At 32.1% G+C, this 13,326-nt stretch overlaps 2 protein-coding genes across 4 annotated transcripts; both read left to right on the forward strand.

The window, feature by feature from the left end:
• Nucleotides 1-1,551: 1,551 nt before the first annotated feature.
• Bet1 (blocked early in transport 1) lies at nucleotides 1,552-4,044 on the forward strand. 2 transcript variants are annotated; one of them, XM_083100200.1, is made up of 4 exons: nucleotides 1,552-1,590; nucleotides 1,716-1,765; nucleotides 1,844-2,010; nucleotides 2,098-4,044. In XM_083100200.1, exons 2-4 carry the CDS (start codon nucleotides 1,726-1,728, stop codon nucleotides 2,251-2,253), a joined length of 363 nt encoding a protein of 120 aa, XP_082956326.1. In that variant the 5' UTR covers nucleotides 1,552-1,590; nucleotides 1,716-1,725; the 3' UTR covers nucleotides 2,254-4,044. The 2 variants fall into 2 exon arrangements, with proteins under 2 accessions (XP_082956326.1, XP_082956413.1); XM_083100287.1 differs by having other exon boundaries at nucleotides 1,580-1,638.
• Nucleotides 4,045-7,345: 3,301 nt separating this feature from the next.
• LOC145972102 (uncharacterized) lies at nucleotides 7,346-10,320 on the forward strand. Of its 2 annotated transcripts, none has more exons than XM_083100413.1 (2): nucleotides 7,346-8,399; nucleotides 8,488-10,320. In XM_083100413.1, exon 2 carries the CDS (start codon nucleotides 8,982-8,984, stop codon nucleotides 10,083-10,085), a length of 1,104 nt encoding a protein of 367 aa, XP_082956539.1. In that variant the 5' UTR covers nucleotides 7,346-8,399; nucleotides 8,488-8,981; the 3' UTR covers nucleotides 10,086-10,320. The 2 variants fall into 2 exon arrangements, with proteins under 2 accessions (XP_082956539.1, XP_082956621.1); XM_083100495.1 differs by having other exon boundaries at nucleotides 7,346-9,767; nucleotides 9,859-10,061.
• The last annotated feature ends 3,006 nt before the right edge of the window (nucleotides 10,321-13,326 follow it).

Below are 13,326 nucleotides of genomic sequence, written 5' to 3' on the forward strand. Positions count from 1 at the left end.
TGCCCTAGGTCTTGAGGTAGTGCAGCGGTGCAGTTCAATATGGCGATTTATTTAAACACAAACAGCAGTTTAAGGTACAATTAATAACGCATTAATTGCGAAAAAGAAGACATAATAATCATGTAAATAACATTAATATAAAAAATATAAATAAAAACAATTATTAATTAATAGAAAAATTTTAAAAATTAAAAAAAGAATTTTAAATAAATTTGTAATTATAATTAATAAACTTAAAGGTAATTTTTCTACAAATTTGTAATAAAATAAATTTTATTACAAATAAGTCTCTCTTCATCGGATAATTCTGTTATTTATAGAAGATTTATGTTTCTCATATTTTGATGTGCGATGTTAGTACTGCACTAAACCGTTCTTTTTATTTCTCATTGTGCTTGTGCACTGGCAGAATTTTCTGTGAACTCGCTAGTTCTAGTGCAGTCCCAGTGCAGCACTAGTTCAGCTAAAAAGAACAAACCTATAATTATGACGTCAAAATGACATCATTTTGACTATAATGGCTGCGTTCCAAAATTCGCTGCCAGTACTGAAAATCTATAGTTTACGTGACGTACACTATAGATTTTCAGTACTGGCAGTGAATTTTGGAACACAGCCAATGGGTGCATCCAGAAGCACAACCGCTCACTGAACGGCTAAGTAGCAATTGAATGTGATTGGTTTCTATCTTTGAATTCACCAATCACATTCGAGTGCTACTTAGCCGCTCAGTGAACGGTTGTGCTTCTGGATGCACCCAATGTGTTCTTTGGGTTAAGGGCCATCATACACGAAGGTCCATATTCTGAATCCTCTTTTATTGATAAAAGTGCTTCTAAAAGTGGCTTATAAGCCTTCTGATTGGCTGTAAGCCACTTTTAGAGGCACTTTTATCGATAAAGGAGGATTCAGAATATGGACCGAAATTGCATAATTGCATATGCATAACATAAGACCATATGGACCAATGAGCATCGAGTATTATGTTATGTAAGTCAATATGGCGACTTATATATAAGAATTTTATATATAAGAAATATTTATAAGTTTCTTGTTTTATATAAAATGTCATATACTTACCTTATATATAATGATATTTTTAATCAGTTCTACGGAAGCACATAAAATTGCAGGAGCACATAACCATAAGCATAAGAAAATTGATTGGTTCATTTTCTTATGCATATATTTGTGGACCAATCAATTTCTTTATGCTTATGGTTATGCTCCTATACAATTTTATGTGCTTTCACCTCAAGTTTACGTACGGAGTTAAGTTTACGATCAATACTTAACGTAACGTAATGCGTTACGAAACACCTTGTACGGAGGCCCTAAAGGCTTTCGCACATGAAATTCCATAAGCACGTAAGACATAAGCGTAAGGAAATCGACCAATCACGGTCGAGTTTTGACCCCTTGGAGGGGCTAATACTTGACCGTGATTGGTCGATTTCCTTACGTTTACGTCTTACGTGCTTATGGAATTTCATGTGTGATGGCCATAAAGAACAAACCTATATTGCATCGCAATAAAGAGCACTACACTAGTGCAGAAAGTTCAGCAAAGAAGAGAGAGAACAAATCTATGTATGTATAAATATCTGACAAAATTAACTGTCAATCTGTTAAATACAGGTTATTAGTCATATAAATGATATTTAAATTCTATTGGAAGAAAGATAATAAAAAATTGTATATTTTTATATAATTAGAATTACATTGATGATCAAGATTCCTAACAATATGCGACGTTCTCATTCAGGTAAGGTTTTAACTATGCATTTTTTAATGTAAATATATAAATAAATTCTTAATTTACACATAATTGTTATATTTCCAGGAAGTTATAGCTACGAACCATTACCAAGTACATCTACCCACAATGCCATAGAAGACGAAAGTGAAAGAATGACAGAAGAGTTAAAGCATAAAATTCATGCTTTAAAATCTTTGTCTATTGACATTGGTACAGAAGTAAAATATCAAGACAAACTGTTAAGAAATATGGTTAGTTGATTATTTTTTTTCTTTGAAGACAAATATACAATCTCGTTTTAATTTAATCTTTCATCTAAAAAATAAAGTTTATTTTAGGATGATGATTTTGAAAGAACGAGTGGTTCCTTATCAGGTTCTGTGACACGTGTTTTGCGTTTAGCAAAAGCAGGCCACAATTACTATATCCTATACTTGTTCCTTTTTTCTATAGCAGTATTTTTTATATTGTGGGCAGTTTTGAGATTTAAATGATTGGTCATAAAAACTATAACTAAGATAAAATGTATATAAGATGTAATTAAGTCAAAATTGGAAATTTTAAATAAGTTATGTAGTTTGCTTATCTTTGAATCTGTGAATTATATGAAAAAGTTTATTCTCATTTTGTTAAGATTGCATTGTTGTATATGTATATAAAAATATATATTAGTTATTCTATATCTACGCGTAGAAAGAAATATGACATACATTAGAAATAAATACTATTTTTTTTTTAATTTATAATTCTTATTTTTTTCTTTAAATTCTGCACAATCTTTAACAAATTTCATCAATAATGTTGCATTTGACTTGATGTTGCGAATCAAAAACATCGGTCTTTTATAATTAAGAGCAGTAATACATTGAGACTGTTTAGTTTTACTGTGAATTCTATTTACACAATTCTATTACAAATATATATATATATATATATATATATATATATATATATATGTATATATATGTATAAATTAAAATTTATAAACATTTAATATTTATAAGTTTAAATAACGTGCAATATTAATTAATGGAACAAATAAATATATGGTTAATATAGATGCTTAGCAATTTGTTTTCTCATTTATTATATTGTAAAAAAAAATACATTGGAGTAACATGACAATTCATATATACTTTTGCACAGATTATTATTTAAAAAAAATAATATAACTTAATTATGTTTCCAAGAATGATTAATTTTTCTTAAGTATGTATGATTTGATAATCATATTAGAAAGAAAATGATTTGATGAAGTTGATATGTAATCAATATCTGGAGTCTGCTTGTTTAATTAAAATGGAGTAATTTGACTGAAGTAATTCGAAATTCGTAATGTATAAATTTATTTTTTTAATAATTTATAATTTTAATAATTGTTTTAATGATTTATTAAGATATTTAAGAATATTTATAATATAGATTCAAGACTCTCTTTCATGAAAATCATTAGAAACATAACTTAAACATAAATTAAAAATGTTGTAAAAATATAAAATACATGCTTAAATATATATATGTTCTACAATAGAAAATAGAAGGAACTTTGAATAATCTATTAGAAAAATTAGAAGTCACACAATTGTTTTAAGTATATATATTAGTTTAATTAAAACATATATAAGTTCATTAATATCTCAGGTAGCACATATTCGTTTCAAAAACGTTTCACAAATATTCCCAATAAGCAATTTGCGCGCAAATTGCCAGCAAATTGACGACAAATTTGATCAAAACTTGGCAGCAAATTGGCATCAACTATGTCCGCAATACGCTCGTGTTTTGCTGGTAAATCTTGCTGACAAAACCTGAGTGCAAATTGGTAGCAAAACCCGAGTAAAGCTTGTTGACAAGATTTGACGACAAATTGACGACAAATTGTGAGCAAATCTTGCTGACATAACCTGACAGCAAATTGATGGCAAATCCCGAGCAAAACTTGCTAATGCTTGATGTCAAATTGTCGGCAAATTGTGAGCAAACCTTAACGTTCCGAAGCCATTTTATGGATATTTAATTTTTAGTTTCTAATTTTTTCTCTTTAAATAATTGAAATTATTTATACGTAGAAAAAACTTTATTTTATTTTATAAATATAATATCTTGTATCATACACAAGTTACTTGTATCATATACAAATTTTTTATATCAAATACACATATCCCTAACAGCACATGTAGATACTGAGAACTTGTATGTATTATATGTATATATATTCATATAGTATATCATAAAGTATATTCACATATGTAATAGAAATATTTTCAATAAATGCAATAAACGCAGACACATTATTTCTCATTTTAATTTCAAATAATCTGTTTAATATTCTGAATTCCAACAAGGAATCCAGATTACTAAACAAATGAAAAATTTTAAATTAAGTCAGTTTATTATAAATTAAACTGACTAAAAAGAAAAAAAGAAGAAACTTTGAAACTCATGTTAGTACCAGTCCTTTATATCCATTTCATCAAAAATTAAGTACGAGTTTGGTGGCGCGCGTAGCGGCAAAATGAAGAAACACATGCAATATTATAGAGTATCCTGAAAATATACGAGAAAGAATATACTAATACGAGATATTCAAAGTATATTTTAAGAATATATGAAAAATAATATACAACAAGAGATGTTATAGGAATATTCTCAGTATATTACATCTGTAACGTATATTTACAGTATGAGTATAGAATATTCGAATGATATCATGTGCTGTGTGGATATATATATATATATATATATATACAGGGTGGGCCATTTTAATCTATGCACCCAAATTTCTTTGTACCTAAGACAGATACGGAAAAATGATTCAGACAAAAGTTTTATGGTTTCGAGGGGGCCATAAGATGGTATCATTGGTTTGACCTTGAAGAGTTATTTGAAGGTCACATGAAGGTCACCTTTAATTTCTTAAATGGAACCTACTATTTGTCATTGCATATTCTTGTAGCTTATCTCGAGAGCTTTCCAAAACACTATAATTAAGTACTTTTTTGTTAAGTACTTTTTGAGTTATGAGGCTTGAAATAATTTCTTAATTTTACATAAACCGTAAAATATCTTGTAAAATATTCATTTTTCGATTATCTTACCTTAATACTTTTATGTACAAAATAATGAGAGGAATCAATTGGTGTAAAGAAAACACATAGTTGTTTTTAAGAAAAAATATGTAATTTGCAATTAACAATTCCATATTTTTTCTTAAAAACAACTATGTGTTTTCTTTACACCAATTGATTCCTCTCATTATTTTGTACATAAAAGTATTAAGGTAAGATAATCGAAAAATGAATATTTTACAAGATATTTTACGGTTTATGTAAAATTAAGAAATTATTTCAAGCCTCATAACTCAAAAAGTACTTAACAAAAAAGTACTTAATTATAGTGTTTTGGAAAGCTCTCGAGATAAGCTACAAGAATGTGCAATGACAAATAGTAGGTTCCATTTAAGAAATTAAAGGTGACCTTCATGTGACCTTCAAATAACTCTTCAAGGTCAAACCAATGATACCATCTTATGGCCCCCTCGAAACCATAAAACTTTTGTCTGAATCATTTTTCCGTATCTGTCTTAGGTACAAAGAAATTTGGGTGCATAGATTAAAATGGCCCACCCTGTATATATATAATAATTTATATTGCGTCTTGTTATTATTTTTGTCTATTCATATGCGATGCGCGAAAGTTTAATATTGCAATTTCTTTTAAATTCCGTTATATATATACATATAGGTATATATAACATATATACCCGGGAAAAAAAAGTCCATGTCTATTTATATAAAAAAAAGTAAAATTATATACAGTTTTATATAATTATATATAATATCACATATGATTTTATCAGAGCATACGTTTTTGTATATGCTTAGATATGATGTCCATGTCTGACCATTTCTAATCATAAAAAATGATATTAGATACCTCACGTCATTTTGTACAATCAGACATAGTCAGATATTGATATCATGGTTCATATTCTGAATCCTCTTTTATTGATAAAAGTGCCTTTAAAATTGGCTTATAAGCCTTCTGATTGGCTGTAAGCCACTTTTAGAGGCACTTTTATCGATAAAAGAGGATTCAGAATATGGGAAAAAAGTCCATATAAAATTGGCCATATATGGATTTTGTCAATATCTAATTATGTTTTGCCAAATATAGTCATATATGATATCATATATGAATAAATATTATCAGATCTGAAAATTAAGTACCACTAAGAGTATACCGAAAAAATTGTATTCTTAACTTAAGAATATGCCACTTATCTTTAGAATATATACCACTAAAATAGGCGCCAAGAGGATCCTCTTAAGTTAAGAGGAAAATCTTCTAAAGAGATATTCTTAATATACAGAGAAAAATATTTCTTTGGATTTAATAAATTTTGTTGAAGTCAAATAAATTTAATTATTGGTTAAAAAGTATTTTTCCGTCTAATTTCAAATAATCTGTTTAATATTCTGAATCCCAACAAGGAATCCAGATTGCGGCGTGGAAGTCGCAAATTATATAATTCTTATTCATTAAGAATATATTCTTATTTATTAAGAATATTTATTAAAAGGACTTATAAAGAGGACTTATAATTAATTAAATATATAATGCAAGATATAATTTTTAGGAAAAATTATATTTGTCTATATAAAGAAAGGTAAAATCATATATAATCTTAAATGATTATACAGGGTGTTTCATTTTAATCCGACCAGTCGAATATCTCGAAAACCAAGCCCGGGAGAGAAAAATATTTCAGACAAAAGTTTTATGGTTTCGAGGGGGCCATAAGATGGTATCATTGGTTTGACCTTGAAGAGTTATTTGAAGGTCACATGAAGGTCACCTTCAATTTCTTAAATGGAACCTACTATTTGTCATTGCATATTCTTGTAGCTTATCTCGAGAGCTTTCCAAAACACTATAATTAAGTACCTTTTTGTTAAGTACTTTTTGAGTTATGAGGCTTGAAATAATTTCTTAATTTTACATAAACCGTAAAATATCTTGTAAAATATTCATTTTTCGATTATCTTATCTTAATACTTTTATGTACAAAATAATGAGAGGAATCAATTGGTGTAAAGAAAACACATAGTTGTTTTGAAGAAAAAATATGTAATTTGCAATTAACAATTCCATATTTTTTCTTAAAAACAACTGTGTTTTTTTTACACCAATTGATTCCTCTCATTATTTTGTACATAAAAGTATTAAGGTAAGATAATCGAAAAGTGAATATTTTACAAGATATTTTACGGTTTATGTAAAATTAAGAAATTATTTCAACCCTCATAACTCAAAAAGTACTTAACGAAAAGGTACTTAATTATAGTGTTTTGGAAAGCTCTCGAGATAAGCTACAAGAGTGTGCAAAAATATATAGGGTGTTCCATTTAAAAAAATTGAAGTGACCTTCACGTGACCTTCAAATGACTCTTCAAGGTCAAATCAATGATACCATCTTATGGCCCCCTCGAAACCAAACAACTTTTGTCTGAAATATTTTTCTCTCCCGGGCTTGGTTTTCGAGATATTCGACTGGTCGGATTAAAATGAAACACCCTGTATATAATATCATATATGATTTATATCAAAGCATACATGAAACTAACCTTTGCTTTGGTTTTATACATGCTTAGATATGATATCAGTATCTGACTATGTCTGATTGTACAAAATAACGTGAGGTATCTAATATCATTTTTTATGATCAGAAATGGTCAGAGATGGACATCATATCTAAGCATATACAAAAACGTATGCTCTGATCAAAATCATATGTGATATTATATATAACACAGCTCCACAAAAAAAATCAAAAATATTTTTCCTGGGACCTGACCTACCTTACTATATGTAATCGACCATGCTGAAACCGAATCCGATGTCCAAATAACCCCATCACGTCAGATTTTTTTCTAACCTCAAAAAATAGGCTAAAAATGATAAAACTCAACAACATCAAAACAAAAACCCAAACAAACCCCATAACCCCATAACCCCCAAACCCCAGAACCCCAAAACCCCATAACCCAATAACCCCATAACCTCATAACCCAGTGAGAAAGAGACTTATGAGCGTTCAAACCGCGAAATTCAGTATGTTTGAAACAGCTATGCTCTTTAACCCCCTAATTCCATAACCCCACAACCCCATAACCCCCAAACCCCATAACCCCAAAACCCCATAACCCCATGACCCAGTGAGAAAGAGACTTATACGCTTTCACACGCGTTAGAGTGTCGTATTTAATCGATATGTTTTTCCGAGAACGATTTTTTTTCGTGTGTTTGCGTCCAGGGCACCTCCACGTGGTTGACGGTGGGCAACGGAGTTGATCCGTGATCCGGCAGAGACCCTGGATAACGGCGTTCATGCCGTCATGGCAAACACACGAAAAAAATTTACGATGCAGGGAGTCGGATCCCCAGTATCGGCGGCTGGTCGGGGTGAGAAAGCGGGCCCGCAGGCGTCGTCATCATGCAACCGCAGCTTTGTAAAGGTGGGTACTTTGGCCTCTACAAAGTATGAAGCTACAAGACGTAACACAACCGACAGAACCTCTAGTCAACATGAACATGATGATCAGAACAAACCGGACCAATTCTGTTATGTTTGTGGTATGTATGTACCATCAAATATCCGGAAAAAAATCACTGATGTCGTCTGTGATGCATACAACTATTGTTTCGCATCTGATATATTAAATCAGGATAGAAACTGGGTGCCACATACCATCTGTGCGAACTGCTATAACATGTTAACAACATGTTACAAGAAGAAGGACCTTTCGAATTTAAAATACTCAGCACCTGTCGTATGGAGCATGCCATCAAGAATCAAGAGAGGATTGTTTTTTTTGCATGACCGTCACTCATGGATTCTATACGAAAAATAGATCTAAAATCAAGTATATCTATACACGTAAAGTGGTTCCAGCTGTCTTGATTCCAACGAATTGTGGTGAGGCCGACAATAGTGCCGTAGAAATAGAAGATAGAGGAGACATAGATATGGAGATTAGTGGAGAAGAATCGGAGGAATCAAGTGCAAGCGACGAAGAGCAGGAAAAGAGAAACGAGATGCCTCAAAAATTTACACAAGAAGAATTGAGTGACTTAGGAAGAGAGTTAGGATTGTCAAAAGAAGCTCATGAACTTCTGGCTTCAAGGTTGAAACAGAAGAATCTCCTGAAAAAAGGAGACAATGATTTCAGTTTATAGGAACAGAGAGCAGGAGTTGCGACCATTTTTCACCCAGGATAAATCACAGGAATTAGTATACTGCAACAATATCGCCGGACTAATGAATAGTTTGAAAGCTGGTGTCTATAAACCAGAAGAGTGGCGGCTCTTCATAGACTCCTCTATTCGTAGTCTGAAGGCGATATTGCTTCACAACACAAACGTCCTGGCTCCTATACCAATAGCTCACTCCACAGTCCTCAAAGAGTCTTACGAAAACGTTAAAATCGTTCTAGAAAAAATAAAATATTCGGAGCATCAGTGGAGGATTTGTGGCGACCTTAAAATTATTGGAATTGTTCTAGGGATGCAGAGCGGAAATATTAAATACCCCTGCTTCTTATGCCTTTTTGACAGTAGGGATCGAGCAAATCACTACAAAAAGAAGGAATGGCCAAAACGAAAGTCACTGCAGCCTGGATCCTCAAACGTCATTAAACCGCCTCTTGTAGATGAATCGAAAATTTTAATTCCTCCACTGCATCTGAAACTTGGCTTAATGAAACCATTTGTGAGGGCCTTGGATAAAACTGGAAACTGTTTCAAATATATAGCGCAGAAATTGCCCAAACTCAGTGATGCCAAGCTAGAGGCAGGAATTTTTGATGGTTCGCAGATTCGGACTCTCTTCAACGATGCCAGTTTCACAGCCCACATGACGGATGCACAGAAAGCTGTATGGACTAGTTTCCGCAAGGTTTCTCAGAACTTCCTAGGAAATAATAAAAGTCAGGATTATGAAAAATTGGTGAGTGATATGATTAAAAACTATCAGATTTTAGGGTGTAATATGAGTATCAAGTTGCATTTTTTAGACTCACATGTCGATTTCTTTCCAGACAAACTCGGTGACTTCAGTGAGGAGCAGGGAGAGAGATGTCATCAAGACATGAAAGATATGGAGAAGCGCTACCAAGGAACATGGGGTGTAAATATGATGGCGGACTATTGTTGGAATTTGAAACGAGATGTAGGAATAAACAGGGCGAATCGTAAGCGGCGTTCACTTCGTAAATCGTTCGAAGAAAAACAAGTGCGTTATCACAAACAAGGGGACCTCACGTGAATAAAGCACCCCAAAGGAAACAGAAGCCTGCTACGTCCACGTCGTTGTTCCTTGGGTTCGGCAGAATGTAGGTTTTGTAGCGAGAAATACCCCGACCTCAGAGGGTCACAGGGTTATTCGATTATTTGGGTTATGGGGTTTGAAGTTTTATGATTTATAGGCTTAAAGAGCATAGCTGTAAAATTTTTATGTAAAATATTAAAATTTTTGTATGAAATAGATAAATTATATTATTATTTAATTTTGTTGGGCCAAATGTTTTATATATTATAAAGGATACATAATGCCATCCACTTATATATAATCAAAAATAATTTAATATATATATATATATATATATATATATATATATATATATGATTAGATCAAGTCCAAAATCCATACATAATTATGTACACAATTATATATAAAACATTTTCCCACGTATTCATATTCATTCAAGATCCAAAATTCATCCATTTAAGATCCATAATTCGTCCACTAAAGGACGTCTTATGGACATCTTATGGACGTCCAGAGCAGTTGCAAACGGACGTACAGTGGACGTCTTTTGTACGTCCGCTGCAGGTAATATGGACGTCCGATGGATGTACACAATGTCCGATATGGACGTCCGTTGTACGTACATAGGATGTACTTGTGCTTCTTGGGATATTAGCAAGCTTTGCTCGGGTTCTGTCACTAATTTGCTGTCAGATTATGTCAGCAAAGTTTGCTTACAATTTGTCGTCAATTTGCCGTTAGATTACATGCGCGCAGATCTTGCTTGATTTTTGCTGACAATTTGATGTCAAGCATATTAGCAACTTTGCTCTCTTTTTGCTGTCAGGTTTTGCCAACAAGCTTTACTCGGTTTTTGCCGCCAATTTGCTATCAAAATTTGTAATAGCAACTCTTGTACGCAAATTGTGGCCTTTTTGATGACAAGAATTTGTAGCAAGCCCTTGACAAAATCTGTTCGAGCAGACTTGGCTGACTGGGTTTCTTTGAAATGTTTCATAACCGCCCACACAGAAAAAATTATCTAATAGATATCTAATAAATATCTAAATGCCTATATATGAGGTCCATACCCACATAGCAAAAGTTGATCCTAGGTACGACCACCGGATATACTTCAAAAACTTTTAATTATCCAAAGGATATCTGTGTAAAACCGTAAAGGCCTCTGCACAAGGTGTTCCGTAACGCATTACGTTACGTTAAGAATTGATCGTAAACTTAACTCCGTACGTAAACTTAAACTTCAGTCAACGCACAGAAAAAATCGTAACGTAAAGACAGTAGAACTGATTAAAAATATCATTATATATAAGGTAAGTATGTGACATTTTGTATAAAACAAGGGACTTATAAATATTTCTTATATATAAGCGTATCGGGCGTATCGAGCTCCAACCAATGACAGACGATCCGTCATTTTTGATACGCTGATGATTCGCTGGGCTGCGTTCGGAAACATCACCCGAGTGCCCCCGGGTATCATTTTATCCTTGTTGTTCACCGAATGTTAAACAAGGATAAAACGATACCCGGGTACACTCGGGTGATGTTTCCGAACGCAGCCCTGAATTCATTATTCGAGTGCTATGCGATGCATCACATGTACGTGGTTTGTAAACGCATTTCAGGAGGAATTGGATCTCGAACTACATATTGTTTAACAATGAAAGGACCGACTAATTTAAGTAATTCTTGGAATATGATAGAATTCATTCAAAAATAATTGACAAATTTTTTTTGTCTTCAATCCATTTCTTTTAGGAAATTGTTACTTGCTCTTTGTAATAATCGCCAATGTACAGTAAATATAGGTCGCACCCAAAATCGTCGCTTTTTTTTAGATTTTTCTTCATTTACCAAAATTGTATACAATGCATATATTCGGAATATTTTGTATCGTAAGTCTTCTTGACAATAAATATTATAACTTCGTTTAAATTTATTTACAAAATAGAAAATAGCTAGTAGCACAGTTTCGGAATTCATTTTGTTTTTGATAGAAAAAAAACAATCTTATTTCATGAGATTATTAAGATAATAATTATTTGGAAAAAATCTTTTGAAGACCACTTTATAGATGCATACATGCTTGTGCGCGTGTGTTCAGTACGCCAGAGTTTGGTTCCTACTGTCCCATGAAGCGGATTACGCGGAAGCAGAATCAGCGAATCACTAATTATGAGACTGTTTCGACGTAATCGTTATCAGAATAATCCCGTGATTCAGCGATCCACTGAATCCGCTACCGCATAAAGCCCCTTGCACCCCATACAGCACAGAAACTTGCATCAATATTGCTGCAATGTTACAACATTGCTCACTGCAGTGTAATGTTGCAAAAATAATGCAGAGACATTATTTTGTAATATTACTTTGGCAATGATGCAGCAGCGTTTTAACATAGTGAAAATGTATAACATGTGTTTTTTTACTTGCCGCTACGCGGCGACACCAAATTTAACTAACTCGTATTCGAATTCATCTAAAGTGTATATAAGGTCTACAAAGGACTCATGTAGTAATTATATTTCTTGTCTCGTGTCAGTTTAATTTCTGATAAACTGACTTAGTTTATTTAATATTCTGAATCCTAATGAGGGATCTAGATTATTAAACAAATAATTTGTTTAATAATCTGGATCCCTCATTGGGTTTCAGAATATTAAACAGATTTTTCTCAATTGAATGGATAAATAAAAAATAGTTCATTTGCACGTATTAAAATATTCTGGTGTCGAATGTATGTAAAATAATTGTATGTATATTATTGAGATAAATATTTAAGAAAAATCTAATAAAAAACACTAATATATGTTATTTTAAAAGCATTTTTCCTATCTTTCTTAAACATTTTTTTATATTTTCAAAGTTTATTTATTAAATTTAAAACGGTGTCTGCATTTGTAGCAAAACACGTTTTAATATTACAAATACGTTGCACCGTAACATTGCTACAATCTTACATTGCAATATTCCTAAAAGTGGACATTTTAACGTTGCTGCAATCCCACAACAATGGTGCAGCAACATTTTGCAGTGAATTTGCAACGTTGCAATATTGCGGTGAAAGATTGCTGCAATGTATATGCAATCTTTGTGTGCTGTATGGGACAATGCTAGGCAACAGGCAATAGAAATAAGGAATAGAAACTATTCACCAATAAACGCGGAACAGAAAATATTCGCCAATAGAAGCAGAAAATAGATACTATTTCTGTTCTTATTGCTTGTTGCCTAG

This window comes from Camponotus vicinus, unplaced genomic scaffold (genome assembly GCF_025532165.1).
Source record: "Camponotus vicinus isolate PSW18456_S1 unplaced genomic scaffold, iyCamVici1.0 SCAF_1, whole genome shotgun sequence".
Lineage (NCBI taxonomy): Eukaryota > Metazoa > Arthropoda > Insecta > Hymenoptera > Formicidae > Camponotus > Camponotus vicinus.

What these genes read in the sequence shown, in the direction of transcription:
- Bet1 (XM_083100200.1), top strand. Translation starts at nt 1,726, where the DNA reads ATGATCAAGATTCCTAACAATATGCGACGTTCTCATTCAG. An exon ending in TATGCGACGTTCTCATTCAG is followed by an intron (nt 1,766 to 1,843) that starts GTAAGGTTTTAA and finishes TTATATTTCCAG; the next exon opens with GAAGTTATAGCTACGAACCA. An exon ending in ACAAACTGTTAAGAAATATG is followed by an intron (nt 2,011 to 2,097) that starts GTTAGTTGATTA and finishes AGTTTATTTTAG; the next exon opens with GATGATGATTTTGAAAGAAC.
- LOC145972102 (XM_083100413.1), top strand. Translation starts at nt 8,982, where the DNA reads ATGATTTCAGTTTATAGGAACAGAGAGCAGGAGTTGCGACCATTTTTC.